This window comes from Alligator mississippiensis, chromosome 3, assembly GCF_030867095.1.
Source record: "Alligator mississippiensis isolate rAllMis1 chromosome 3, rAllMis1, whole genome shotgun sequence".
Classification (NCBI taxonomy): domain Eukaryota; kingdom Metazoa; phylum Chordata; order Crocodylia; family Alligatoridae; genus Alligator; species Alligator mississippiensis.
This window is the reverse complement of record NC_081826.1, coordinates 283,717,406-283,742,676: the sequence shown is the minus strand read 5'-3', so window position 1 is coordinate 283,742,676 and position 25,271 is coordinate 283,717,406. Positions and strand designations below refer to the sequence as shown.

The 25,271-nt window shown below is 46.2% G+C and overlaps 1 protein-coding gene across 1 annotated transcript in view; it reads left to right on the top strand.

The window, feature by feature from the left end:
• Positions 1-3,291: 3,291 nt before the first annotated feature.
• ONECUT2 (one cut homeobox 2) overlaps positions 3,292-25,271 on the top strand; it is a 45,786-nt gene continuing 23,806 nt past the window's right edge. The window contains exon 1 of the mRNA XM_006272614.3: positions 3,292-4,316. Coding sequence (XP_006272676.1) covers positions 3,293-4,316 — 1,024 coding nt within the window. The 5' untranslated portion in view covers position 3,292. The remainder of the gene's footprint in view (positions 4,317-25,271) is intronic.

The window sequence follows — 25,271 nt, the reverse complement described above, 5'->3', positions numbered from 1 at the left end:
CTCGGAGCTTTTAAGTTAATCAAAGTGCAGTGTCCGCAGTGGCAGCTGGACTTGCCCTTTGCATCTAACGCTACCATTTAAACGTAAACCACGAAAGCAGTTTTTTAGCAAGTCTTTAAAAAAAAAAAAAAGGAGAGGAAAAAAAACCCCATTAGACAACTAAGCAAATTGTCACTGCATGCAGGGCTCTGAATAGGAACAATACCACTGCGTATTTAGGAAGGAGGGAGGACGTGGTGTGAAATGAGGACCTTTAGCCTGAGACAGTGCCTCTTCCATGTGCTGCGTGCGAAATGCCGAGTGCCCCGTGCCTGCCCGAGCCACCCTGCTCCCATCCGGCCCAGGCACACGAGGCACAAAGAGAGGCGAGGGATTGCAGAGAAGCCCAGGACTGTATTGATCAGGAGGTGGGAGCCAGCCACGACTCACCTTTAAACTCCAGCGCACGTGATCACTCTCCAGCCGGAGGTGCCGCTCGCGGGGTAGATCTTCATCAGGACAGAAAATGGGTTGATTTTTTTTCAAATCAAACGTTCCCCCGTTCAAGGGACCTCCCCCCACTCCCCAGCTCCAGCCCAGAACCACTCCCAGAAAAAAAAGGAGAGAGAATTAACATGCTAATGTATTGATGCAAGAAGAGCTTCTAATTGTCAGTGACTTTAGACTTTGGCTGTGAAGCAGGGATCGCAAGAGGCATTAATTGCACCGCATGCCACAATGGCTCTTTAACAGAGCCTTGTCTGAACAAGAGAATCTTTTAAAATTTAAAATGGAAAGGTACTGCTTCCTCTGTGTGCAGAGACCAGCTGAAGCACAGATTCTTAAGTGAGTTTCCCAAGAGAGAAAGCTAGGTGGGGGGATAGTAGTACACCAGGGGGTCCCCAATTTTTTAAGCTGCGGCCCAGCAGTCACAGCCCACCGCAGCTGGAGAGAAACCCCGGGGGAATATTGCAGGACGTGTCAAAGTCCCTGGGTCGCAGAGAGCACAGCAAAAAACCAGGGACTGGCAGGAGCAGCAGCTCTTGCCGTACCAGACCAGACCAGACCCGAGAAATATAAAGGAGGAGGCACTTTACTAAGCAGGTTTAATGCAACAGGAAGGGAGAAAGAAGGGGAGTGGGGGGCAGGTGAAGGAGTGGACCCCAGTGCACTGTATGCATTTCACGAGGTCCCTGGACATTCATGTGGCAAATCTCCCCGCAGACAGCAAGGGCAGGGCAGGATCCGAGCGGGGGGGGTTCTGAATGAATTAACCCTGGGTCTAGTCAAGATGGCACCTCCAGTGTTGCGGGCACTTTTCCTTGTTTTCTGATCAAGTTTTCTCTAACAGCTGGAAGTGGTTGAAAGGGGGCAGTCTTAAGAAGACCCCCTGCTCTTCTTTTGACAGCGGATCAAAAGAAAATAGGTCACGCTTTTCAAACTTATGTCCACCCTGTCCTTAATTACTGTCTCTTTAAACAAAGGCAACATCTGCGCAACCTCAGCCTGCTCAGAGCTTCGCAGCGGCGCAGGGAGCGACCCGCTCCCCGGGAACGCGGCCCGGCGGGGGCAGCCGGCTGCGGGGACCCCCTTCCTCTCGCCCAGGGTCTTTCTTCCCGCTTTCCAGAGGACGCAGAGCAGCCCTGGAGCAGGGCTTTGGGAGCAGGGCAGGAAAGCCCAACCCTTGCCGGGCTGCACGAACCCACTGATCCATTTCAGACCTGGATTCAGGCCAGGCAAGAAGTTGCTTGCCCTCCGGAGCGGGGCGCCCCGCGGCAGATGGCAGCTGGGGGCGCCCAGGGCGGACTTGCACTTCCAGGGAGGGAAGACAAGTCTCCGCAGCTTTTTACCAAGTCAAATGAGCCCCGAGCCGGCTGCTCCCACGGGCGCTGCGGGGGCGCCCTGCAAACTTCCCGGCTCCGGGGCGGCAGAGCCTAAGCCCGGTGCCTTGCTGCCCGCCCGGCCTTCCCCGCACCGCCCGGGCAGAGCCCCGCAGGCAGCATTGCGCAGCCTATATCCATGCACCCCCCACCCCGGGCCTTGCATGCCTGGGACCAGTAACGGGTGTGCGTGTTTTCTTTATACGGCTTAAGGTTGCAGTGGAAAGTTGATGATAGAGGATGTGTACACACACACGCACACACACACACACACACACAGTCTTCATAATGTCCTTGTGCACAACCTAAGTTATTAAAGTTTAAAAGTGCACAAGGACTTTATGACCCTATGTGTGTGTGTGTGTGTGTAATGCCTGGGACCAATAACAGCGTTAGGGGTGGGCAAATCAGGTGACCACTGGTGGGCCCACACTTTAGGAACCCCAATTCTTTTCTGGGGAGTTTTTGCAAGGAAGTGGCTCTATTTGCATTTTACCACTGGACTATTTCTCTAATCCCCCCAAAGAATATGAAGAAAGGGCCTTGATACTGTGGGGGGTTAATACTTACCCGAGTACATACAGGTGTCCCACACCAACCTTGGGGTTGGGTTCCTGAAAGTTCCCCTGGTTGGCAGCACCGTGGTTGGCAAGACAAAAGGCTTATGGGGAAAAGGGCAGGTAGCCGGCCGATTGATGCGCGGCCACAGGAAACCGTGGTTACTCAAACCTGTATACCGTGGTAATCAAAATGACTATGAAGCGTGGATACGCAAAACTGTGCTTGGCAAAACAGTGGTTCATGAGGGAAACCTGTACCTCCAAGGGGCCCCAAATGGCTTTCTTAATACTTCCCCAAATCCCTACCTCCAAGGGACCCTCAATCACTCTCTTAATACTACCCCGAGTCCATCCCTCCAAAGGGCCCCTCAGTGACTTTTGCCCAGAGCCCCAAATGCCACCACTGGGGGGAGGGGAGGGGGAATTAAAAAAAATCTCCCCCTGCCGCGTTTGTATCAAGTCACATCGGCCACACGGAGCTGAGCAATGCTGGGGCACCCCCCCCCCCGCTAAAAAAAAAGGAGACGCGGCTCCTTTAAACACTCCCCCGCCCCGCTCCCATTGGAACCCGGCAGCAAAGAGAAAGAAGCCCTGCTGCCTCAACCAAACTTGACTCCCCCCAAGCCCCGCCCCCCGCCTGTCCCCATTGGCGCGCGCCGCCGGCCTCCCCCCCGCCTGTGGCGGAGCCGCCTGTCCGTGTGGCGGGGTAGGTTGCGCGCCAGCCAGCCCCACTCTGGACAGCTCCGCGAGCCGGGCAGAAGCGGCAGCGGCGGCGGCGGCGCGGGGCGGCGGCGGCGGCGGCGATGGCGCGGAGGAGCGGGCGGCGCGCGCCGGGGGGAGGCCCGCGGCGGGGGTGAGCGATGCCGCAGCGCCATGAACCCGGAGGCGGTGACCATGGACATGGGCAGCCTGCACGGCGCGCCTGCCGGCCATGAGCAGGAGCTGCTGGGCAGCCCCAGCCCGCACCACGCGGGGCGGCGCGAGCTGGGCTCCCGCATGGTGCCCGGCATGGCCTCGCTGCTGGACGCCGGCGGCGCCGGGGACTACCGCGACCTGCCGCTGCCGCTGCACCACGCCATGAGCATGCCCTGCGAGGCGTCGCCGCCCGGCATGGGCATGAGCAGCACCTACACCACGCTCACGCCGCTGCAGCCGCTGCCGCCCATCTCCACCGTGTCCGACAAGTTCCACCCGCACCCGCACGCGCACCCGCACCCGCACCCGCACGCGGCCCCGCACCCGCACCCGCACCCCGCGCAGCGCCTGCCCGCCAACGTCAGCGGCAGCTTCACCCTCATGCGCGACGAGCGCGGGCTGCCGGCCATGAACAACCTCTACGGGCCCTACAAGGAGATGCCGGGCATGGGGCAGAGCCTGTCGCCGCTCGGCTCGCTGCACGCCCCGCAGCAGGGCCTGCACGGCTACGGCCCGCCCGCCCACGACAAGATGCTCAGCCCCGCCGGCTTCGACGCCCACCCGGCCATGCTGGCCCGCGGCGACCAGCACCTGCCCCGCGGGCTGGGCACGCCCCCCAACATGCTGCCCCACTTGAACGGCATGCACCACCCGGGCCCGCCGCCGCCCCACGGGCCCGTGCTGTCGGCCGGCCGCGACCGGCCGCCCTCGTCCGGCTCGCAGGTGGGCGGCTCGGGGCAGCTGGAGGAGATCAACACCAAGGAGGTGGCGCAGCGGATCACGGCGGAGTTGAAGCGCTACAGCATCCCCCAGGCCATCTTTGCGCAGAGGGTGCTGTGCCGGTCTCAGGGCACCCTTTCCGACCTGCTAAGGAACCCTAAGCCTTGGAGTAAACTGAAATCTGGCAGGGAGACGTTCAGGAGGATGTGGAAGTGGCTGCAGGAGCCGGAGTTTCAGAGGATGTCGGCGCTGAGGCTCGCAGGTAAGTCCTGCCCGGCTCCTGAGGCTTGCTTGCCCCGCGTCCCGGTGCCCGGGCTGGGAGACTTGGCCTCGCCTCCAGCTCCTCGGGTGCTTCCCACTTGCCTGCCGCCAGGTCCTGGCGAGAGTGCAAAGGACAAGAAGTATTTCTGGCCATGGTGAGAGGACGAGGAGTAGTGCGTGTTGTGGGCAGAGGTGGAGGCTTGCCCCCGGCTCTGTCACCCGGGAGAGCTCAGAGCAACGTTGCCCGTGGAAAGGGCTTCCAAGTGCGCGGGGCAGAAAGAGAAAGGTCCCCGGGTTTGAGGCACGGGGAAGTGCGGGGTCTCTGGCTCGCAGGTCTGGAGTCTCCGTGCAGGGGGGGGGGGGGGAAGAGGCATAGGATGCGGTCGGAGTGATGCAGAGAGGAGTGTATTTGGGGAGCAGCAGCCAGGACTCGTGGACAGAGGTGATCTCTGTTATTAGGCCAACGAGATTTTTGTGAAACAATTCAATGGGGAGAAGCTGGCTTCAAAGGAGCTGTTCCCCGAGCTGTGACCGCATCGTTTGCTCCTGGTTTTTAAATCAGGATGATGACGATTCCCGCCAGGACCTTTCCTTCCTGGCAAATAAGGACCCCCCCCCCCTCCTCCTCCTCCCCCAGCGGGCACTGCCTTGCAGAGCCCACCCGGGCCGCGTGGGAAATGCCGGGCGGAGAAGTGAAGCGCCTGGAAAAGTGCAAGGCTGCCAGATCCCCTTGGCTTTAACCGCGCGGATTTGTGGCGAGCAGGAGCCCGGGCAGAGCCGGCCGCGGCGGTACATTGTCCCGGGAGCTGCTTGCCCTCCCTCTAGCGGAAGCGAGACGCACGGCGGCTCTCTATTGTTCTGAGATGACAAGAAATCGCCCATGAAGGGGCTGGGAATGACAAGACGGACCCTGCAAACAGCCCCGCAGCCGGGGAGGGGCGCGGGGACGGCCCGCGCGGGGGAGCGGGTGCCCGCGGAGGGTGGCAGGGCACGGGGGAGGGTGGCATGCTCTGGGGGGAACCCTGTGTGTTGTGCAAGGAAGACGAGCCCTTCCCATACGGCAGGGCAAGAACAGCTGCGGTCTCCCAGCGCTGCTCTGGCTCCGCAGCTGGGAAGAGGCAGGCGGGCGAGGATGAGCATCTGCGCGCCCAGCCGGGATGTGCTCCCTCTGCACGCGCAGAGGTGACTCTCCGGAGCCCGGAGCCTGTGGGGGAGGATGAGAAACGTGACAGCGCCTGTTCGTGCCGGAATCTAGACCCTCCGGGGCCTCGAGGGGGCACGTCGGGCCCGCCTTGCCTTGCCTTGCCTTGCCCGGCCGTCGGACGGATTCCGCTGTGCAGCGAGGAAGGTACAAAGCAGGACGGCCTTTGGCCTGCGCCCGGCCGCCTTGGCCCCGGGGCCACGTCTGGCTGCTGCTGCAGTGGTTTCCTCCTCCTCCTCTTCCTCCTCCTTCGCATCCGTAGCCCCGGGGGGAGGGGGGCGGTGCTGGACAGCCCGGCCGCCCTTTGTGTCCAGCTGTGCGCGGACAGATGTGCTGCAGCTGGTGGCCGCACTCCGCGGGGTCCCGCGGGGCGGCCGCGATCCCCGCACAAGAGTACGCGCCGTGTGTGTGTGTGTGTGTGTGTGTGTGTGTGTGTGTGTGGGGGGGGGGGGGGTTGATCCTCCCCTGACCCCGGGAGAAGACCCCTCCCCGCCCCCCAGCCACGCCGGGCTTTGCACTGCGCCGCCGGGGCCGCCCCCCCGGGCCCCGCTCCCTGCATTGGGAGCCGGAGCCGGCTCCGCGGGGACGTGTCCAGCCTTGATGAAGGGCCCTGTCTCTATGCACACACACAGAGACGCACACACACGTGTACGCACAGCCACACGTGCACATAGACACACATGTAACCATGTACACACACGCACACACAAGGGAACACAGACACACGTGTACAAACACGCACACCCGTGCGTGCACGCACAGAGGCTCACACCTGTCCACACCCGCCTGGCCTGTGTGCGGGTCCCAGGCGATCCCGGCGCTGTCCGGCCTCTCCGCGCCGCCCTGCGCCCTCGCCCTTCCCCGGCCGCGGCTCCCGGGGCTCCCGCAGCCTCCCAGGCCGGCACCAGCCCCGGCCGGCTGCAGCCCCTCTCCCGGCGCAGGAGCGAGCCGCGGGCAGAGCCGCGACCCGCGGCCTCGTGGTCCCGGTCCCTTTCTTCTCGCTTTCAGCCCCTTGACGTCCCTCTGGCCCGAGACGGGAACCCGTGCCTGTTCTCCAGTAATCCCGCGCTTGTCTTGCCACACACTTCTCAAATGCATGCGATGTACCTCTGAGAAGGCAGCCACCTTTCCTTCTGAAGGAAAACCCCTGGCAGGCCCCTCCCGTTGCTGTAGGTGTGTGGATACACATCCACTCTTCACTTTTTTAAAAACATTATAAAAGAGGTCCACTAAAACAGGTTTGTGCTTGAATGATCATAATGGCTAAATAGCTCGATATGGCTTTCTGGGCAACCTCTGGGCAGAAAACGCCGTGAAGTATTTGCCCAGCTTGTGCCCAGGTGTGAGGAGCATGCAGTTTTCAACCAGGATCACTGATTCCTTTAGCTGCATGAAGATAGCTAATCTATCTATGTAGATATATCTATGGCTTGCCATCCTTTAAGATTGATTTTTGATCGCCAAGATTTGGCCTTATATATTATTGTTCATGAAATGTCTGAAAATACAAGAAAAAAGATGTGTGTTCCCATTGTCTACTGTGTGTGTACAGCTCTTTCCAAAGGATGAAGATAGGATGTGTATTAAAATGACGCTTAAGACAGTAAAATCCCAGACAAAAGCCAGAATCTTTAATCACAGCGTAAGACACCAACAGCTAGAGTAGTTTTTACAATGCATTGTACACAAAGGGCCCAATTTGCAGCCCTAAAATAACACTAAGATAAAGCGCCTATTGTCTTCAATGGGATTTTTTTTTTCTTTTTTGCTTTATAAGAACTACAGGATCAGCCCAAAAATATTCAGAAGGACAAAAAATATCTGTATTCATCCAGGGCTGTTCTAGATCATTTTCATATGAATTAGTCTCATAAAAAAACACCCAGACTTTGGGTTATAAGCATACCTCCTCTAAGGTAATTTAATCACTCTTGGATCTTGGTGCATGTAATTGAATATACATATACGTTCTTCTGCAGGAAGAAAATAATGTAAATGTATATAGCCTGTATTGACTTTGAACCATGTCATAAGTACTAGTCATCTAAAACTGTGAAAGGAAGAGGCAACATTAAAGAAAAGAATAAGATTTTTTTTTTGAGGACAAAATAAGTATATTTGTTTTTAATAAGAAGGGAATGCACATTCCTGTCACATCTAATTTTTCTGCGTCTCTTGTTCAGAATCTTTACATGGAGGCACCCATAATAAATTCATTGCTCTTATTATTTTGTTGTCCGTGAACCTGCAATCTTTACTCAAACACAAGTTCCACTGAAGTCAATGGGAGTCAGTGCCTGAGTAAACAATTCAGGACCAGGTCTTATGAATAATAAAGTAGCCATTTACAGTTGGAGTCCTGCCTGTTCAAAGACTCTGGGATCCAGAGTGGCCAAAGTGCTGGTTCTATCGTGCTATCCAGCAACTTCTCTGTTCACTTGCTTTTTTGATTTGGATCCTGTAGGTACGATTCAAATCTCCATTACACCAGGTTAATGCAGGAGTCACATTGCTAAAGACAATGGATTGAAATGGGTATAAAACAAGCAAGAGAACGGATATAGGCCTGGTACTTTGCTTTTAGCACTCAGACTGTCACTGTTCCTTCCAAAGTCATTGCCAAAACTTGAGTCCATTTAAGTAGGAACAGGAGCATGAGTGGGTTATTTATTTAGCAGTTGAGCATTGCTACCTTGTTAGAAATGTACTGCTTTAAATGTGCTTGTATACAGTGCCACCATTATAAAGTGAACAGCCAAAGTGAATATATAAAGAAAGCCCATTATTAGCATTTTATATTTAACATGTGTTGATTGTACCTCACATTTTCTGCTGTCTCTGACAGTATGTCCACATTAAAGATGAGGCAGCAGCATCAGCCTGCTCCATTTTATGCGATTTGGATGTAACCCTGGAACTCCTGGCAAATCTCCAGTTGAGGCCCCTCAGCTGGGCAAAGTTTTTACATCTCAGTCCAAATTGGCCTTTGCTAAGTTGAGTCTGTTAGAAAAATCTGTTGTAAACACGGATCCATTGATTTGCATTTGTCAGAGAGGAAAGCTAAACCAGTGAAAAGAGAAGCCTTTGCTGTTTTATGCAGGGCCAGGGAAACCTTTCATATTGATCCCATTGATCCAATCTTTCCCTTTAAGGAAACCACATAGTTAAAGACCCCGGTCAATAGATTTACCCTTCATGCTCTCAATATTCTTTTAAATGATCTCATCCAGGGGAGTGTGATGGCATTAAACCTCAGGTCCAAGCAAAAAATAAGGAAAATACTGTGGAACCCTAAACATAACCAAAGTAAAGGGCCTGTGCTGCAGCATTTGCTCCAGTAAAACTCCCACCAAGGTCAACATTGAAGTCAGTGGGGCTTTTTTACTAAGAAAGGACTTGCAGGTCAAGCCCACAATTACTGCCAACGTGCAATTATTTCTGTTTCAAAAATAATATTTGTATTGAGTCTATATTGTATATTTGCTTATTGAAAGTATATGCGCAAACACCGGTAGAAGGGGGACAGTTGCAGTAATACTTTTTAAAAACCTATTTCCAAGCCCAAATTCTGGAGCGTTCTAGTTATGTATCATTGAATACCTTGAAGCTAATGGATTTGCACCAATTCATATGGTCTGATCTGATGGGTTAACATATTAAAATAATGAAACATTTTAACATTAATGACTATTGGGGGCTGGTCGGATTTTAAATGGGATGTGGGTATAGGGCAACGTATTCAAGAATAACTGCTACATTCCTTGAGTGACAATAATTCCTGTGTTAATTCTAGTAACTACAGAATACAAAATGCCCTTTCACTTCCAGCACTAATCTGCTAAGTCTCACTAATTCTATGGCCTTTTAACTGCCTGGATAACAAACAAGGAGGCATTTTGATTTCATTCTCTATTTGATCTGGGCTTAATTGTTCAGTTCCTAAATTTTTGCCAGGTGAAAAATATAAATGATCCCTAGGTGAGTCAATGTATTTATCTGTTTAGTGAGTTCAAAGGGCAGAGTTCAACTATGGTTCAGGTTAATTGAACAGGAAGCAATGTCCTAATGTCTTTGTTGCCTGCAAAGTACCAAACATAAGAATATTATCAGTTAGGAGGTGCACCAAGTGTATGTTAAGCAAACACTGCACCAAATCTATATTAGGTAGATACAGAAAGAATGTAATTAAAATTACTTTCTTTATGAAGTCTTATTTATGTTACCAAGCTCAACCTGATTATGAAATGGCTTCTAAAACATGGGAGCCCCCTTGGGTCAGAAGTGTTTTCTCATTGAATAATTGCCTTATTGGTACCATTGACCTGTAGAGCAGCTGCTGCAGGTTGGACTGAGAATCGGCCCTCAGAATAATGTGCTCCTATTAGAATACAGCAAGACATTTGTTTATACAATCAGGGCTTGCAGCAAGTGCATTTAACCCCATCCAAATTGTTTACTGATCAGAAAAGTCAAAGGTCACAACTAGCCCTACTGTACAAACAATCATAGTTCATAGGGAGTTCAAAAGATAGGCAAACTAAACCCAAGCTCTGCAAATACGTATTATTTTTCTGGACTGATCAGTGAAATGCTTGCATAACTTGTTTATATTTCCTGATTGCTGAATCATGTTATTGATGATTAAACAGTTTTGTCCCAAAATGCTATCAATGATTCATTTGTGAAATATGGGACTACTGACCTCTTTTTATTTATATTCGTTTGATCAGTGCATATTTCAGTAAATAGGAATGAGCAAACAGGGTTTTTAATTGAAATATAGGCTTGACAAATGCATGGATCAAGATGAAACCATTACTGGAGACACACATTGAATTCTGATCTAGTGTTTTCCCAGCAGTGGTGGAAAGGAGTCCTTTCTAGCTCTGAAATATAGCGCCACCTACTGATTGATTTATTTTCATAGCTACACACAGCTTAGTTTAAGAACATAAGCCAAGAAAGTTAGGCACTAGGATCCGTATTCAAGCACCTAAGTAAAAGAAGTCTGCTTTCCAAGTACGCTGAGAATCCACAGGTGCCAGTGACTTTAATGAAAGTTACTACTTGGCATTTTGGTAAAAGTTCCTAACAGCATCTATGTAAATCAAAAGAAGTCATGGATGGTTGACAGGAAGCTTGTAAAAGTGCTGCCACTTTTAGATGGGAGCCTAAATAAGGACGAGTTGACTAAATTATGAATTCTGGTTTGAAAATATCAGCAACACTTGTTTTGTTCTTTTTGTTTCTTATGCTTTCTTCACCGTGCATTAAGAGATATGATTAACATCTGCCATGTGTGGTTTGTTCTCTCTTGCAATATCTCTCCAGGGGACAAACTGTGCATGCAGTGGATTTTGTTATTGTTGTTAAAGTACTTGTGTGAATTGTGCTGTGCACTTGTAGTAGCAAAGACAAGGTCAAACAAGTACATGTGGCAGGTGGTACAGAAGGTAGGGAGTGAGCTTTATGGTAGTGTTTGGCTCCTGTAGCAGTTTGTTCTGCTATCTTGGAACAGTACTCAAGAAAGCTCTTGTTTCACCTGCTCTTTTACCTGCTCCTGTTTATCTGCTACAAAGAAGTGATACTCAGTTGAAAGGCTTTGTCCACTGCTACTCTAACTGCTACATGGTATGTTCATTTATTTAAATGAACAACATTTGGGCTTTTCTATGGCAATAAGTAATATTCAATAAACTTATAAGAATCAATATGAAATGCTTCATCAACAAAAGAAGATATTACCAGGTAAATAGGGGTGTAGGATGGCAAGTTAAAATAACTTAACATTTTAAAGACAAATTTAGAGGAGCATGCTGGAATAGTGGTGTTTTTGTTTGGCCATGTGAACTAACACCCACATCCCAAAAAGTTTTAGCCTCCTGTGAGTTACCTGCCTCAATATGTTTAAGGACCTGGGCCTTAAAGCCTTCAGTTGTGATGTAGCATGGAACAGGATTACATGCATTTCCTTGGAAAATAATAGAAAGCATAGATCATTTTGCAGCGGGATTGCCTTGTAACTTTCAGTACCATGAACAGTTACTCCTTTGCATCCTCAAGTGTATCAGGCTGGTGAGGCCCGGCTAGTTTACAAGCCAGGCTACAAAACAGACAACCGGTTTAATTCACGTCAGAGTTTTGTGGCCACATCAATCCAGACCTTACAGACAACCAAGCTCAATGTTCTGTATTAAGTACCTGGGAATTATTTGAATTAACACTTTGCCTCAGAACTGACTGTGGCAAATTGGACTTAATTGTCATTTAAGACTAGCATGTAAATGGCTGGGCTACACGTTTTGGTGGTAATCAGGGTCACATCAAGCTAGTTGTCTATTTTTAGCCCTAGGTACCATGTGACTGGAGGGCATCAGATCTAGAAGGGGCTCTGCATCAGCAGAGGGTTGAGTGCCTGAGGTTTCTTCTGTTTGGAATATTGAAGACCAGTTATAATAAAGCACCAGGAAAAGGCTAGGAATGATGGTTAGGATGGTGGTATGTACTTAGGTAAGGTGAAACCTAAGGGTGTCATTTCTGCCATATTTACAGAAGTGCGTATTTGTTTTTCTCTGCATCCCATAACAAGATTAGGAATATAGATATTTTACTATTACTTCCTTACAGTCTAGACAAACTTGGAATGCATCAGCACTTGTTGGTTCTCTTTATCAAATATCCATTACATGCCTGTTGGTATTTTAGCAAACTTTTCTTTGCACAGATTTTGGGACCACCTTTTTGTCAGGTGTACCTATCACTCAAAATTAATAATGTATTAAAATAATATATGAAATATATATAATGTTATCCCATCTTAATTATGCACATATATACTGTGTGCATTATATATAGACAAATATTTATATGCATTTATTGCATGTGTATATACACACATACATGCACACACATACTGTTCTTACACTAGCAGCTTGAAAACTTAATAGGCCCATCAGATCCAAATTTATAGTTATTCATCTGCTATGCATGTAATAAGCTGAAGTACCATTTGATAAACTGCATTTATCATGGATCTGACATGACTCTTGTACCATGTTAACCCTTCCCTCCCCCACAAACAGACTGGTCACAATTCTGCTTTGCTTGTTTTGAAGACCACTGTGTAAAGCAAACTGTCAGTATCTTGATTGGCTGTTAAGGGCAGGTCTAACACTATTCATCATGAAAACTGCTTCTATCTCCCTTCGTCCACTCCTTAAAACATCCTGTCTGTTTATGTTTATTTGGGCTTTGTCCTATTTCTGATCTCACCATTTCTTCAGTCATTTTTCTCCACTCACCTCACTGCTCCTTTTCTCCCCAGTCTCTCTTGTTGACTTGCTTTCGAGCTGATTTTCAAAATAAGTCATAAGGATTTGAAAGCAGCAAATTGTGTTTGCCTGGCCATACTTCATATTACTAAAAAGAACATTTATGCAACACAGTATCCTCAATGAGTAGCTAATGTCCTTCTCCTTGCATTAAATGGGGATGTAAATGAAACATGGAGTTCTTTTTTCTGCAGGGTGCTTTCATGTGCACTCAGAAAGCATATTAGGATCATAAGAAAGTAGGGCTGGAAGGGACCTCATAAGGTCATCTAGTCCAGCCCTCTGTTCAAGACAGTTATTCCTGACTAAACATTCCCTGCCAAGTATATATCTCTCTTGAACGCTTCCAAAGATAGCGAGTCCATAATTTCTCTAGGTAGCCTGTTCCAATGCTTGACCACCATCATAGTCAGAAAACCCATACTATCCTCTAACTTAAATTTCCCCTGCTGAAGCTTGAGGTCATTGCTCCTAATCCTAACCCTATCCCGTAGGGCCACAGCAAAAAAGACAATCTCCATCCTCTCTAGAATCATCCTTCAGGTATTTGAAGGCTGTTATCAAATCCCCTCCTCAGTCTTCTCTTCTCCAGACTAAATAACCCTGGTTCTTTCAGTCTTTTCTCATAAACCTTGTCTCCCAGGCTCCTAATTATTTTTGTTGCTCTGTACTGGACTATTTCCAAAGTGTCCACATCTCTCTTAAAATGTGAAGTACTCCAGATGAGATCTGACCAGTGCTGAATAAAGCAGAAAAACTGCTTCCCTTGTTTTGCAAGTGATACTCCTGTTAATAGAACCCGGTATGTTGTTGGCTTTTTTTTTTAACAAGACCTCGCTCTTGGTTCATATTCAGCTTATCATCTTATGTAAACCCCAGATCCTTCTCTGAAGTACTGCAGCCTAGCCACTCATTCCTCAATCTGTATCTGTCCATGCAATTATTCTGTCACGAGGACTTGACACTTGTGCTTGTTGAATCTCATCTGATTGATTGCAGACCATTTCTCCAGTCTAGTCAGATCATTCTGGATCCTAGCCTTACTCTCCAGACTATCTGCAAAACCACCTAACTCACTGTCATCAGCAAATTTGCTAACTGTGCCCTCAATCTTTAATGAAGATACTAAACAATACCATACCCAGGACAGACCCCTGGGAAAACCCACTTGATATCTCTTCCCAACTAGACATTGAGACATTGATGACTATGCACTGAATACAGTGATCCCCATTGCAGCACTTTCATTTGGTCTGTATTTTCTTAGCTTGGTAATGATGATGTTGTGAGAAATACCTTGACTTTAGCAAAGCTTTTGATAGTCTATCACATCCACTGTTCTCCCCTCATCTGCAGAGCCTGTCACCCTATCATGGAAAGAAATCAGATTTATCAGGCATTACTTTCTCTTGGTGAATCTATTCTGGCTGTTCCTGACCACCTTGCCCTTCTCTAGGTGCTTCACCATGAATTCCCTGAGGACCTGCTGTGTAAACTTTTCAGGTCAGGCTGACTGGTTTGTAGTTTTCTGGATCCACCTTCCTTCTTTTCTCTATCTGCTCTTTTTCAGTCATCAGAGACCTCTACAGATCTCCACAAGTTCTCGAAGAGGATAGCCAATGTCTTTAAAATGACCTCAGTCAAATCCTTCTGTACTGTAGGGTGCATCTTCTCTGGCCCAAATGACTTGAAAGCATGTAGCTTCTTTAAGTAATCCATAACCTGTTGTGCCATTACTCTAAGCTGTTTGTCTCCTTCCTTATCTTTGCTGCTAAGTTCATTGGTCATCTGGTAGCTGCTCCTATTTGTGAAAACTGAAATAAAAATGGCATTAAATACATTAGCCAATACTCTTTTTCCCTTCCATGTTCTGCCAGGGACTTACGTTTCCCTAGTTTTCCTCTTGTTTTTGACTTGCTTATAGAATCATATTTTACTGGTCTTTATGCCCTTGGCCAGCTGCATCTCAAATTGTCTCTGGGCCTTCCTAATTTTTTCCCTGCATGCCCATATAATACTCTTATGCTCTTGCATAGCATTTTGACCAAGTTTCCACTTTTTATAGGATTCCCATTTGAATTTCAGCTCATTGAAGAGATTGCTGTCTTACCAAGCTGATCTCCCTGTTATAGTTCCCATTCTTTTGTTGCAGTGGGATATCTTGCTCCTGAGCCTTTAAGAAGGCTTCCTCAAAGTACAGCTAGCTCTCCTGGACTCTCCCCTCAGACTTACCTCCCAGGCAATGCTTCCTACTAGTTTCCCACCATCCTGCCCTCCAGTTCCCTTTCCATGGTGGTCTTTGCTACACCTTTCAGAGAATGTGTGCTGCTTCCAGCCACTCACAAATAGACAGCTGTAGCCAGCCTTCCACTACATCCAAATACTTCTCCAGGGCGTGAATGATTAGCAGTAGTACTCTCCTCCTCCATCCAGAGTGATAAGCTGTTTTCCTACAGCTGTCTTCAGAGTGAAAGCTATCATGATAGCAAGGACTCCTTTAGCAGGAAGAAGGCATGCTTTAGACATTAATGCATGGAAAAAATGGTGCATGTGTGTGTATGTGCATGCCTGATATTACAGATTTTACCATGATGGAAGACCTTGATTTACAAATCCTTTGGCACACAACCCTCCCATTGATTTCTGAGTGAATTTTGCATTCAGAAAGCATGCAGGACTGAGGTTTTATGTTTTATCATTCATAAGATAAAATATTCAATAGCCAACTAGACATCCCATTCATCTCTTAGACAAACACAAAGAAAAAGCTGCAGTCAGGGGGTTAAAAAGTATAACATTCGACAGTGACATTATGCAGAGGTGAACAACATAGTTGTGAATGCACAGATGAAAAGTTGTGAGTCTGAGCACCAAATGCTGACAGATTTCTGAATCCAAATTGCCTCTGAAGGATAAAGAGATAAGAGATAAGCATCAAGTTGTTCAGCACAGTCAAGGTTTTGGCAAATCTGGATAGACCCAGAAGCAGGAACTGTTATATTAATACCTGAGGTGCTTAGAGACACTAAATACCTCCAGGTTTAGGCAGCAACTTGAGCAGAGATTTTGACAGTCTAAATTTGATCTTCAGCAACAGTGAACATGCAGTTCAGCTGAGAGAGAAAAGTTACCAGGTAAATGCTTGACTTCTCTCTTCCTCTACCTCCTATGCTGGCACCACTTCTGTAACAGCCTTGGCATGATTTTAATCTGTCTCAGCTCTAATTACCCTCCAACTACCCCATGATAGGAAATTAAATCCAAACTTTAATTAGGCTAAATCTATCACAGTTTTTTAACTGAAGGAAACTGTCATGACTTAGAATAGATGTGATATTATTTATACGTTTGCTTGGATGATCTATACAAAGGGAGTCTGCTGTACAAACTACCCAAAGATTAGTACCACAGTAACAGAGTACTGCATCAAGGAACTGGTTGAGGTAGCAAGTTAATGGTACCAATTCTTGAATTCAGTAGATAAAGGTCCTTGCAATGCAACCACTTTTATAAGGTTTTACTAATCTCCACATTCCAAAGCAGCTTGGTACCCCAAATCTGTGAGCAAATCTTTGTAACCAGGATCAAATTATCTGTCCTGTGTCAGGATTGAAGAGCGGAGCTATGCACAAGGTTTCTGTATATATAGAGGCAGAAAAGAGAAATCTTTCAAGGCCACAGGAGAACTGCGGAGCTGTTCTGTGGAAGTTAATCCAGCCCCAGCCTTGGTTGAATCTCAAAAGTTTTTACAACCATTCAATGGCAAGAAATTCAGTACAGGATATTGTGCATACACCAAGAATCAATTCACGCTTGTACTAGGGGGTAATTAATCTGTGCTATCTAATATATTTACTGGTATTATTATGTATGTGCATTATTAATATATAAGTATTATGCGTTCATTAATGCTATTATTATAATTGATTTATTAATTACAAGGATTAATTTATTAATTGATTGTAGCATTGCTTAAGTGGGTTAGGCAGGGAGCAGTGTCCTAGTATGACAGTTGTTATACATATGTATGGGGGGAAAACTGCCTTTGCCCCAACAAATGCAAAATCTAATCTAACTGATTGATCGTATTTATGGGAGATTTAACACTAATTTCTTGGGGCATGCTGTATATCACACATTGATTTAAAAATAAACAGAAACAGAACCTTAATATCTATCTTTCTCCCAGAAAATCTTAAGCAGCTAAACCCAAGGGGAGGGATACTTTCTCTGATTAAATTTAAAAAAGGGAATATTTAGGCTGAGAATCAAGAAAAACTCCACGACAGATAGATCTCTGAGGCTGTGAAATAATCTCCCAGGGACAGTGATGGACTCCTAAAATCTTGGGACATTTAAAAGCAGCATGGTCGATACGGAGAGTCTACTGGAGGAACTGTTTGTGCATGGATTGTGTGGGTTAAAAGATCTGTCCCATTCCTAAAGTGTATATCTTGATGTAACTTGAAATAGTAAAGCTTGGATTTTATGCTGCCCTTTTCATTTGTGTGCATGTTTTATTGCTAGAGATAAGTGCTGTTAGAGGGCGTTCATAAGGATAAAAAAATCAAATAGGTTTAATGTGTGTGTAGTAGGTGGAAATGGCAGATAAATGTGTCTATAAGTTGCACACCCTTACAATGTGTTTATTTGTGTCTTCATTCAAATTGTTTCTGTTACATAATGGTTCTGTACACAGTGGAGTACTTAACCTAATTTGTATTGATCTCAATTGCTCTCATTTGTGCATACTTAATTCAGAGAGGTAATCAAATTGATTTCTAAGGCCTTCTTTTTAAGGGATTGTAGTAACAGAGATATACAAGAGGTTGTTCTAACTGAATTACATCAAAAGAAAAACATTTTAAATCTTTGGAAACCGCTTCCATGGTCATTTCATTGTGTTCAGTATTACTAACATAATTAAATTGCCTTCACACTGAGGTCTGTTTGAAATCAGATTGAGAAACATTTCTGAGTTGCATAGGACAGATAACTTGGTTTAGCTGACTGTACTGAGCACATATAAAACAACATCTAAGAGATGAATATGCACGGCTTACCTTTGCAAATGATATGGAGAGATAACTTGACCAGAATTAGAAAGATAATTTTTTCCACAATAGGTTTGGTTCCTGTACCATTTATCGCTTAGTTTGTTTATTTGTTCCACAGTCCAAAAAAGTTGCAACCCGCTTTTTTCAGATTATTGTACCAGCATTAAAACTGTGAGTATTTGTGGACCTAAGCACTAGGAAGAGAAGGGATTTGTTTAAGGAAACTGAAGGAAATAAGTTAGGATAGAAAATAATGAAGGGGATTTTTGGATAACGATCATGATAACGTATATTCAAATACTCTCGCCAAGATACATGGTTAAGTGCTTTGCTTAATTTGTTTAAAATTAGAAGTGGGTTGAATAGAAATTCAGAATCAAATTAGGTTTATGTTGGAGGTTGTGTTTAAAGCAGAATTTGGATTAAAGTCATGTTTACCTTTCATGGCAGCGAAATCATGTGAGCTTTGGGCAGTATGCCAAATGAACTGGAAATTAGGCCCTCATGCTGGACACATGATGCACTTGAAATTCCCAAGGGTCTTTTTCATGTCTAATGTTTATTGTTCAGTGTTTTCAGAACCAGGGTCGATGGTGCTAATTTCGATATTTAAGGTAAATTTTCCCATATGTATTGTTAGCTAGCTTTCCTGTTACTGACTTGGGCCAGAATTGTAGTATGCCCTGGAATTCTCAAAGCACTGACTCCTGGGAATGATTTCGCATTGGCATTATCTACTATTGTTGAGGTGTTACTTATATACTTTTTCAGGCATTTAACTCCAGGCAGTGATATCTGTGTCACTGTCTGCCAGTTAGACTGAATCTACTATACCAGATCACCTTTTCCAGGCATTGTGTCTGCAGTCTGGAAAGCGAGCTGTCCCTGCCTCCACTAACCACAGCTCAGACTAAATAGCAAAGCCTAAATCCCTAGTCCCATAGCCCTTCCTGTCACAAGTATTACTAGCAAAATCGTAATATTATTCATGGAAGTAAGGCCTGAAGGTTTGGGTCTACAGAGCTTCTAGTTCAGGGGTAGGCAACCCTTGGCATGGGTGCCGGAGAGTGACATGCAAAGGCATTTTGCTTGGCACGCGTGCCTCAGGGCGGACAGCGAGGAAGGAGCCAGGGCTGCACTGCCACAACAAGGATCGGGCCCCTCACAGCTTTCCCACTGTCTGCCCCTGGCACACCAACATCTTACAAGTCAAGGTTGCAGGTGCTTTTGCCACTCTGCCCAAAAACTTTTCTGACCCCCATTCTAGTTTTATAAACTAGTTCTTCTATCTCTTGTCGTTTCTTCACCCGCAAACTCCTCACTCTGTTCTTCCGCAGGAGCTCTATGGAGCCTTGTCCCGTCTTCCTTTCACCAGGTACCTTTTCTCTATTCATCTCCTGGGCTCACATGGCTTCAACTACACCAATAACTGATACATTGACTTCTCCACTCCTGACCTGCTTCATTCCAACAATTATCACCATCACCGCAGCTCTCCTTTGGAGACTGCCCACACATGATAACCCTTGAAAGTACCACGTGGCCAGTAGGAAGAAATGATGGACTCCAAACCTCTCATTCCCACCAACATATGGTAGAACATGCACCTGTTACAAGAGTGTTGTATATTCTGTATATGTATAAATAGTTCATAAAATAGGCCTGTGGATACTACTCAAGAATATGCAGTGTTGTTTATGAGTTTTGTAGAACTGGTTTCGTGTGCTAGAAATGGCTTCCTCTGGGCAGCTCTTTACTTTACTTTAACTTACAATACTACAGGTGGCTAGAAGTATTCAGACAAATGCAAAGTTTTGGCAGAAAATGCTGATTTGTTGTTCAGAGATCTACAGCTCTGGGAGAGACCTGCCAAAGGTCCTGCCAAAGGACCCGGCCCCAGGGCTGGGTACTTTCAGGATCCTCGGCACTGTGGCTGACCACAGAGCTGGATATTCAGTCTGAGGCTCTGGAGCAGATTACATAGCAGGGCTGTTGGGGAACCATGGATCCTGGGAGTCTCTTCAGCTGCTCAGTAAAACTGGCTGCCTTTTTGATGCATACAGAAAAAAATCCCCCTTTGCTTTTCTTTCAGCTCTATTTAGCAGTACCCATGGCACAGCGATATCCACCAGCATTTTCTAATATCCTTTATTACAACTTCACTTGCTAATGACTAGAATTAAGTTTCATAATAATACATTTCTGAAACAGATGTTTTACTGTTGCCACTTACGCATTTAAAGGTTTCTACATATTTGTCAAGATAGATGGTTATTTGCAATTTATGGGCTGGATTAGACCTGTGTCTTTCTGAGGAAAATGGAAAATGAAAGTTGTGGTTGCAGTGAGTACCTTTAAACATTTAGAAAGTAAAAATTAGAGTACTGATTGAATGTTTCAGTTACTGATATTCAAGCACTGAGATCTAAGCTGAAATTAGAACAGTGTGAGACTTTCATAACAAAACTAAAACATTGGCAAGTTTGCTGAAATACATTTGAGAAAATACTTTGAGGATGTTCTGCAAGAAGAAAAAAGATTACATTTGCTGGATACATTTTTTGATTTAATTTGATCACTTGGCTGCACTGATGTTGCAGTGTTTCTTTTGCAGTGGTGTAATAAATCTCTTTCCAAAGCAGTGTAATAGGTTTCTTTTTACATGTTTTTTTTTTAATGTAAAACTTTATTGAAATCCACTCAGCTCAGATAGTTGGGGCTGAATTTACTATCCAAGGACATATGACCCTGAACCAAAGCTCACTGGAGTCAATGCAAAAACTCTTACTGACTTTGGTGAAAACTCGATCAGACACTATACAAGATATGCCTTTTGTATTCAAAATTGTAGTGGATACGGTCAACTTTCTAATAAATATTCTCATTAGACTTGTTAAATACTCATATATTAGCCTAACAAATACTAGTACTTGCATGGTACAATCAAATCTCATCAGGTAGATTCTGTACCCAAATGGAAATTTAGAATAACTCCATTAACTACTCCAATTTTAAAGCTGGAACAGCTTCATTGATTCTCTCTATTTAAGACACTGGAGTTACTCTGGATTTACACCATTGAAAATGGGAAGAGTGCAGTCTCTACAGGAACATTTATATTATAGCAAGAATAGTGCACTTGCCATGCATGTGACTTTCCTATTCCTTAAGTATCTAAATCTGAAAGAAAAAGAATAGTTTTAATGGTGATTTTCAAGTATCTGTGGGATAGATTATGCCATTTTTTACACAGGCATACAAAGGATTGAGAGGAAATTACAATCATAGGAAAGCAGGGCAGGAAGGAACATCACAAGGTCATAGTCCATCTAGTCCATCCCCCTGCTCAAGGCAGGATTGTCCTTGACTAAACCATCCCAGCCAAGTGTCTGTCCATCCTGCTCTTGAAAACTTCCAAGGATGGAGATTCCACAATTTCTCTCGGTAGCTTATTGCATGCTTAACCACCCTCATAGTCAGAAAGTTTCTCCTAATCTCCAACCTGCTGCACCTTGCATTAGGTGGTTAAATTTCCCCTGCTGCACCTTATGTCCATTGCTCCTAGTCCTGTCTGCTACAGCCACAGAGAAAAGCTCATCTCCATCCTCTCTGTAATTGCTTTCCAGGTATTTGAAAACTGTTATCAAATCTGCCCTCAGTCTTCCCTTCTCCAAACTACATAACCCTAGTTCTTTCTGCCTTGCCTCATAAGTCATGTGTCCCAGACCTAAAAAAAATTGTTGCTCTCTGCTAGACTCTTTCCAATCTGTTCATATCCATCATGAGGGCTAAGGATAGAAATTACACATAAACTGGTATAAGTGATTGGAAACCTATTTGAATCTAACACAATAGAAGTTCAGTGCACATAAACTGCTTTCAAAATGGCCAAAACCAATTTAAGATAAACCTGGATGGATGTAGACTGATCAAACTTAACTGATTTAGGTTAAATTGGTTTCTTGAGCTTTTGTCCCAGGTCCTCTCCACATTCAGGTTAACACACAGTCCCCCAGCATCCCAGGATGCTTTGCACCTCCCCAAAACCCTCCTCTCCCCCTCCTCACAGGGTGGATGGGCTACCCTTGGTCCAAGTAGTCTGCTTCAGCTGAGCAGGGAGCCAAAGGTATCTGGTGCCTCTTGAGAGAGGCGGAGTCCCCTGGCAGCCAATCCCGCTGACAGGGGGGGCAGTGATCTCACTCACTGTAAAAGCAGCCATGCTGCTTCTGGAGCTCCATGGCCACTTCTGGAAGCTGGAGGGTGGCTTTTGCTGGTGGCCCCACTCCTCGGCTGGCGCTCACAGGGGATGCACTGGTGCTCCCGCCTGGTTCCCTGTCCACTGGCTAAACAGGGAGTGTGGCCAGACAGGGGGTGCACTGGCGCTCCCAAGAGTTACATGTCATATGCACCCCCTATGCATCGCCCCTGCAGGGAGCTGTGCTTTAGTACTACCTGGCTTCTGACCTCAGCCACTGCAGATATGTGGCTGCATTTCTGGAATCAAAAGTGAATGTCTGTTCACTTGCTTATCAGTTCAATCTGCACAGTTTAGATTAACCTATGAAGATTGAATTGATTCAGCCTCAGGATTTTTGACTGTCTGTACTTAGCTGAAGTGTTAGGCTCAAGACAGGCCATAGTAGGGTTAGTTCAGCCACACTGGGGCTGTCATTTCCTAACTTTTAAGTGTTTGACTTTGCCACCTAAGTAACATTCTCTTATAGTGTAATTGCTATAACTAAATATGACTTTCAACTGAAATCAATAACATCTAAGGATAAAAATACATGAAGCCACCTTATATTATTTTGTTTCTATGTCCAATTTTTGGTATTCAGTGGTGGCCTATTCCAAGCCTTTCTATAAAGGATTCTTCACACTCATTGCTTTAACTATCCAGTTAATATATATATTTATTTATTTATTTATTTATAAATCATTAGTCTCTGCTCTTTTTTTGCTGATGTGGTCACTATTTTGTAATGTATCCAAGAGGTAACAATGTAGGGTTTTTTTTAAACCTGAGTAAAGGCTCCACTCTGTAAAGTGTTGAGTATTTTGTGCTTAATCCGGAAAAACTCACACATTCTTAGCATTACACACCAGGGCTAGGGACAGACATTACAGATAAAATGGTTTAAGTGATCAGAAACTGGTTTAAATCTGTAGCAGAACAGATGTTCAGTGCACATAAACCAGTTTGAAAATGGCTGAAACTGGTTTGAGATAAACCTGGTTGAATGTAGTATCAGAATTAACTGATTTGGGTCAAACCAGTTTATTCAATATCTGTCCCAGACCCCTTGCTGGCTTAAGATAAACCAGACACCCCCCAGCATCCCGACACGCTTTCTGGGCTGGGCTCCCTGCTCCACAGCAGGGCTGACCCCTCGCCTCTGCTCCCTGACTGCTGTGTGAAATTTCACCAGCAGTTTCGTTTCCATGCTGTTTTGACTTATTTCCAGCTTGAAACAGAAACATCAAAATGAAATGGAGAGCTTCGAAACAGCCTCAAAATGAAATACTGCTCTGTCGAAACACAAGTCAAAACAGAATGGTATCATTTTGGTAATTACCACAGCACTACTGGTAATGTCCCTCTGTTGTTTTCTTAATGGGGTGATAAACATTGAGCTAGGGGGGTGATAAACACTGTTATCAATTCCCTCCTGGACTAATCAGAGCATTCAGCCTGGGTCTGGCCATGCCGCCTCTCAGCTCAGTACTGTAGAAGGGACAGGACGGCTGCTCTAGCTCCCCACGGCTTCTAGCCTGAGCATGAATGGTGCATGCCCCCAGCAGCTGGTGGGGCATAGCTGCACTGGTGGTGGTGGGAGCACAGTGGTTGCAGCAGGAGCCCAGCAGCAGTGAGCAGGGAGCTCTCACAGATGCCGCCGGCACTGTCGGCAGTGGGGGTGTGGGGCAGGGTGGCGAGCACCGACCGTCTGCAGGCACCGCCAGCAGCAGTGCTGGTGGCCAGGGGTGATCATGGACCACCGCTATGGGGTGGTGAGCAGCAACCGCCTGCCATGGGGTGGTGACCGCGACCGCCTCCAGGCACTGGCGACAGTGTCAGCGGCGCCTTTTTTCAGGGGGTGCACTGCCATGCTCAGGGGGGCACGTGCACCTGTGTGCACCCCCACGTGTCACCCCTGAGCCTGAGCATATCTGAGCATGTCTGTGCATATCTGGGATGTCTATATAGTTACAAACCAGTTCAGCCTAGCCAAGTTAGACTAACCTGCCAAGATTGAATCAATTCAGTCTCAGGCTTTTTGAGTGTCTGTCACTAGCCTCAAGGACTATTGAAGTCAACAGGAATTTTGTCATTGACTTCAGTGAAAGCAGGACCAAATCCTCTGAATAGTTCCATTTATGTATAAGCTTAAAGATGAGCATGTGCTTAAGCTCATTGATGTATCAAGGGCAGAGTTTTCAGCACTTTCCAGGATCGAGCCCTATGTCAGTAGACCTTGGTGCAGTGGTTCCCAACCTTTTCAGACTCAAGACACCCCTCCAACTTTCATGAATCAAGCAGCACCCCATATCATTGATTTTTCTTAATACAGGGCTAATCTCCTTACAGAGGTGGCAGGCAGTGAGAGCCAGGGAACAACTAGGTAGGGAGAGCCTGAGGCTGCCTTATCTGCTTATCTCCTCACGCCTTGCTTATCTCCTCACACTTCCTACACTACCCTTCAGAGGATCTCACAGCACCCTAGGGAGCCCCAGCACTCTTGTTAGGAATCACTGCATTAGTGACACAAAGATGGGATAACTGTGGGCCCAAAACAGCTGCCATTGAAATCAATGAGAGTTGTTCTATTGCTTTTAGTGAGAGCAGGAAAGTCCACCTACTACTTCACCCAGTGGGACAGGAAGATGGTAGCTGTATTATACTGAACAGATAATAGCTTGCACTATGGTGAGCTCATTACATGCACACCCTTAAGATATGTGAAGGAAAGTAAACTGAAGGAGACAAGTAGGCTCTAAAGGTCAAAGTAAGCAAGATGCGAGTCTCACGGGAGATGCTCCACCACTTATAAATCGTCCTTTGTGTAAATCTTGGATGGCTCTTTGCTCACCAGGGTACAGACACCTACTTTGCTGCCTTCCAGCAGGTACCAAAAGAAAATCAGTAGGTAAATAGACATCCACTGTGTGGTTTCTTAAAGCAACAGGAGACATTTGCAATGTACAAACATGCAAAATTCAGGATGAAGTTTAATGAGCCCAAAACAGTATCTCAGGGCACACAGACAGAAGTTATATTTACTGTGCTATCACCCCCTTGAAAGCACTCTACTGCTGTTCCCTAACTGAAGTGCACAGCTGCAAAGATCTTTGAAAGTCTCCAATTGCAT